At 43.1% G+C, this 5,288-nt stretch overlaps 2 protein-coding genes across 4 annotated transcripts in view; one reads left to right on the forward strand and one right to left on the reverse strand.

The window, feature by feature from the left end:
- The window catches only part of capn3a (calpain 3a, (p94)), a 24,260-nt gene extending 20,522 nt beyond the window's left edge, over window positions 1–3,738 (forward strand). For both annotated transcript variants that reach the window (XM_032511017.1, XM_032511018.1), the window contains exons 20-21: window positions 852–911; window positions 2,800–3,738. In XM_032511017.1, coding sequence (XP_032366908.1) covers window positions 852–911; window positions 2,800–2,826 — 87 coding nt within the window. In that variant the 3' untranslated portion in view covers window positions 2,827–3,738. The remainder of the gene's footprint in view (window positions 1–851; window positions 912–2,799) is intronic.
- znf106a (zinc finger protein 106a) overlaps window positions 1–5,288 on the reverse strand; it is a 27,060-nt gene that overhangs the window by 2,674 nt on the left and 19,098 nt on the right. The window contains exon 22 of one of the 2 annotated variants that reach the window (XR_004331145.1): window positions 4,122–5,288. This exon is cut by the window's right edge and continues 68 nt beyond it. The gene's annotated coding sequence lies outside the window, so the exon portion shown is untranslated. Of the gene's footprint in view, window positions 1–3,857 lie in introns of those variants that run through there. The other variant, XM_032511014.1, reaches the window with a different exon arrangement.

Consider the following 5,288-nt stretch of genomic DNA (forward strand, 5'->3'; position numbering starts at 1 on the left):
TATAGACATTTTTTAAAGGGGTCACATCAAACCTGAGGACAACAGGAGGGCTAAAGGCAAAAATGCCCATTATTTTTATAACATCAGCTCAGAACTGGCAGAGACCAGTGGGACCCAGGTACCCACGTCTACTGTCTGGTAGTCTGGCTGACATCAGCTCAGAACTGGCAGAGACCAGTGGGACCCAGGTACCCCCATCTACTGTCTGGTAGTCTGGCTGAATCAGCTCAGAACTGGCAGGGACCAGTGGGACCCAGGTACCCCCATCTACTGTCTGGTAGTCTGGCTGACATCAGCTCAGAACTGGCAGAGACCAGTGGGACCCAGGTACCCCCATCTACTGTCTTGAGAAGTTGTTTCAAATTAAAGGCGGCTTAGTGTCCTTATATAATAATATATAGTAATATACCAATATAAATACCAATATATTATAATACTGACACAATAACACAATATTAAATAAGTTTGAATATAAAAAAGTATAAATCTCCCCCACTGTTAAAAAGTAACTACAAGTAGTCATTTTACATTTACATAGTACATTTTAAATGTGCTACTTTTTACTTATACTTTTTTAGACCGGTAATAGTACTTTTACTTAAGTAGAATATTTTTGTACTCTTTACATACAAGGAATTTGCCTTTGGTGTTTTGGTGCATAACAGTAAACATAGTATGAGAAGTACTGCGAAAGTAATACAAAAAATATGTTACATGAATATAGAAGTGCAGAACTGTACAGTGATGTGCATGAATATTAATAATAATAAGAACTCTGTGTGTGTGTGTGTGTGTGTGTGTGTGTGTGTGTGTGTGTGTGTGTGTGGTGTGTTTTGTGTGTTTGTCTCTCTAGGGCGTTCCAGGCCTTCGATCAGGATGGAGATGGGTCGATCCGACTCAGTGTCCTGGAGGTGAGAGCTAGCTGGAACTCTTCCTTCTGTTGATCCCCACCTCTTGCTAAGTACTCCCATTACTGCTGATGTGCAGTAAATCTAAATCAGGGCCTCCACCCACAGCAAACCACAGGTTATTCTAAACCAGCTAGGTCATTAGATATACTTCAACAGGCTGGTGGCGTTAATATGACCTTTAACCTTTTTAAAGTTGATATGAAACCAAAATGTCCCTGTAAAATAGCAACAGCCAATAAGGATTGCAGATGAATTAAGAAATAGAAAAACTTCAGCAAAACCTATACATGCACTAATGGAGAGATGTCAGAGTGGGGGGGGACATGCTCGACCTATACACACTAATGGAGAGATGGTCATGTGGGGGGGGGACATGCTCAGAACCTATACATGCACTAATGGAGAGATGTCAAGTGGGGGGGGACATCTCAGAAACCTATCACATCACAATGGGATATGTCAGAGTGGGGGGGGACATGCTCAGAACCTATACATGCACTAATGGGAGATGTCAGAGTGGGGGGGGGGGACATGTTCAGAAACTTATACACTACTAATGGATAGATGTCGGGGGGGGGGACCTGCTCAGAACCTATACATGCACTAATGAGAGATGTCAGAGTGGGGGGGGGACATGCTCAGAACCTATACATGCACTAATGGAGGATGTCAAGTGGGGGGGGACATGCTCAAACCTATACATGCACTAATGGAGAGATGTCAGAGTGGGGGGGGGACATGCTCAGAACCTATACATGCACTAATGAGGATGTCAGAGTGGGGTGGGGGACATGCTCAGAACCTATACATGCACTAATGGAGAGATGTCATGAGTGGGGGGGACATGCTCTAAACCTATACATGCACTAATGGAGAATGTCAGAGTGGGGGGGGCCATGCTCAAACCATACATGCACTAATGGAGAGATGTCGGGGTGGGGGGGGACAATGTTCAGAACTTATACATGCACTAATGAGAGATGTCGGGGGGGGGGGGACGTTCAACTTATACTGCACTAATGAGAGATGTCGAGTGGGGGGGCTGCCCCTTGAAGGCGCACCGAGCAGTTGGGTTTGGTGCCTTGGCTCAAGAGCACTTTGGCAGTTTGGTCCATTGGGACTTAAACCATCAACCCTCCAGTTTCCAGCCCACTCCCTACGGACTAAGCTCTACCTGCCCCCCCCCCCCCCCCCCCCCCCCCGCCCCCCCCCCCCACTAAGAACAGGAACTGAACTGCTAATGGGAACAGCTGATCTTATTAATTACTGAAATGTCTAAATGATATCACTCTCAGGATAACTAGCATATGTATCAAACTACTGATACTCAAAGGGATTGTTCAGATTTCGGTACCTATTAGGGCTGCACAATATAAGGAAAATATGCAATAACGTTTAATATTGCGATAACAATATTACTTGATTTACATAAACACATATAGTGCACTCAGTCTAAAATACAACAAATGGCTTGTTGATATTAAAACAGCAACAGCTAAATGTGTTGTAGCCACCTAAAATAAAATCATTAGTTTAAGAGTGCGCTATACTTGAACTATTTTCACAGCTGGACCTTAGTGTCAGACGGCCCTGTTTAAGTTCCCAGTGGGGAAGCCCAAAGTCCAAACCTTTAATAATTAATTATAATTATTATAATTAACTATTTTGGAGTTCCTCCGTTGCTTCTGAGGTATCATTGAATTCCTACTCTCATTTTCATGGGTAGCCTATCATTTGATGATCGGACAGTTGTGCATCTTAGTACACAAAGAATATTTGTGTGTATTTGAATTTGCTGTTCTCAAATGATATTTTTCATAAATTAACGCCACCGTGAGAAGATGAAGGAACCAGACTTGTTGAATATTTTCCTCGTCTCCATCTCCAGTGGCTCCAGTTGACCATGTACGCCTAAGAATGGCCCATCTGCCTCCAGGTGAGCTCCACTCCACACGAGGACCAGACCTGCCAGCCTTTACCTCAGTACTCAGTGTGCCCGATCGTCGCTAGCTCGCATCCACTTCTCCGCCAGCTCCCCCCCCACCCCCCCAGCTCAGCTTTCTACTCCAAAGTGTTCCAACATGCTTCTTCCATTTCATCTTTTCTTCCTCTGCCTAGTCCTCTTCTACCTAGGCCTCAGGCCTTTAGCCTTTCTTTCCCTGCTCTCGTCCTTCCATGATCATTTATTGAATTATCAGTCTCTCCTTTCAGCCATTAGCCTTTTTTAATTTATTTTTTTAAAGACATTTGTTCTGTACTTCTTCAGGCATCAAACACACACAACCTCTTTTTTCTGTCACAATACCTCACGACCTCCTTCTACAGTATCCTCCCCCCCCCCCCCCCCCTCCTGGTTTTTCCTCTCTTCTGTTATCAAACTGAGGAGCAGGGCTTCCTTCCTGTATTCATCCCAGTGAACTGGGCTCTCTGGTGAACAGTCAATAAACTTGTGAATCACTCCGACACCTGTTATATTTCTGATAACACAAACTGTCGTCTTAGGATTTCAAGACCTTCTGAACAAACATCACACTCCCCCCCCGCCACCCCTCTTTTTAATCACTTATTGTTGTGAATAAAAATTAACCTGCCGGATCCCACCCCCCCGACAACTGTCCAGTCTTTCAGCTCTCCATGTGGATGGACGACATTCGAGAACTAAACCGTGGAGCTGACGTGTTTTCATTAACACGGACGTTCGAGGTTAAGATATATGGATTTGAGAGAATATGGCTAATTGGTTGGACTGGAGCTTTTTTGTGATTTTTTTTTCCTATTAAGGCTTTGGTCAAATGAGTGTACTGCATTTTTAACCAAATAAAAAAAAAAAAAGTGTAGTTATTGGTTTGACTGTGCTGATGAAAATGGTGTTTGATTTTAAATATATAATTTGTCCACTTTGAGATTTATTTTGAATCAAAAGCACCATGAAGAAGACATAGAAAAGGGTTTTACCATTTTTTATTATTATTGTCAATAATGTCTTAGATTGCACTTTCTTAAAAAATATCTCATCACAACTTTGAGAACTGAAAAACTTGAAGAAACTCAGGAATGCCCGGTAAGAGAAGGGAAGTGCACGCTTTTCCCGGATATAAATAGCGAGCAGATGAGGCGAGTTTGGAAGATGGCGGCTGTGGACTCCTCAACAGAGAGGACACAACCGAGAGCTGGAACCACACCGAAGTATGCCAAACATTCATTTCACACTGGTTAAAAACGTGCCTGTTTTAGGGATGAGGTATGGCATGGGAGACGATCCTAATGCTTCCTCTCAAGCTCCTCCATCAAACACCTCCTCCAAACATCCTTCACCTCCACACTTCTTTAGAAAAACTATCTCTACTGCGTGAAAAACAGCTTTGTCGCCTTCTGCTCGATGCGCCAAATAAAACATTACATTTTCACAAACAACATCTCCAAGGAGGAAATTGTGTCATTAAAAAACAATACAGCACACTCACTCATGAAAACCAGGGCTCACCAAACAAGGCTGAACCCCTTTGATGACATTTAGGAAGAATAAAACCACAACAATAAACACATGTAGGATGACAAATGTACGCACGCACACACACACACACACGCACAATTACCTTGTCTTGGCTCTGTTATCACTGCAAATGGAAATTCTCAAATGGCAACTTCAGGCCAAGTCACACAGCACTGCATTAAAGTCCCTTGACGCCTTAATATCACTGAGCAACAACAAAAATAATGTAGCCGCTAACAAAACAAAAGAAGACGCGAGTTAGATATTGTTTTCTGAAAACGATAAAAAATTAAAAGAATTACATTTGAGTCACTTCAATGAAACTCTGTTGAAACAAGTAATCCCACACCGGCCCGGGAGACTGAACTCGTCATAAACCAAAGGTTACTTTGAGTGATTATTAGCGACTTCAGAAAAGAAAAGAAAAATAACTACCGGTTGCTCAACATGACACATCATAACTGCACTACAACAACATAACATCTCTCAGCCCATGCCATATTGTGGCCCACCGACCTGGACGATCATCGGTTTCTGTTGCAGTTTTAAACATAAAAAGCGTTACCAAATCCCTCTGATACCGGCAACACTGAGGTTTCTTCAATCAACAAAAGTCACGTGTTTCTTTGTCTTACTTTGGTCAGTGAGTAGAGGAACTGCAGTGGTCAGACAGAAAGAAAGAAAGAGAAAAAGAGAGAGAGAGGAAGGTGTGTTTTTGTAGAACGTAAAAAAGCCAACAGCACATCCAACCCTCCTTTCAAGATTGTATTCTGGTTGGATTCCAACACCGAACAGAAAGTATGGAGTCGTCAGACGCCACTCGTCAGGCTAAGTGGGTCTCAACATCATCCCCCCCAATATGGGAGGTTTACAGGGGGGGGGGG

This window comes from Etheostoma spectabile, unplaced genomic scaffold, assembly GCF_008692095.1.
Source record: "Etheostoma spectabile isolate EspeVRDwgs_2016 unplaced genomic scaffold, UIUC_Espe_1.0 scaffold314, whole genome shotgun sequence".
In the NCBI taxonomy this organism is placed as follows: Eukaryota; Metazoa; Chordata; class Actinopteri; order Perciformes; family Percidae; genus Etheostoma; species Etheostoma spectabile.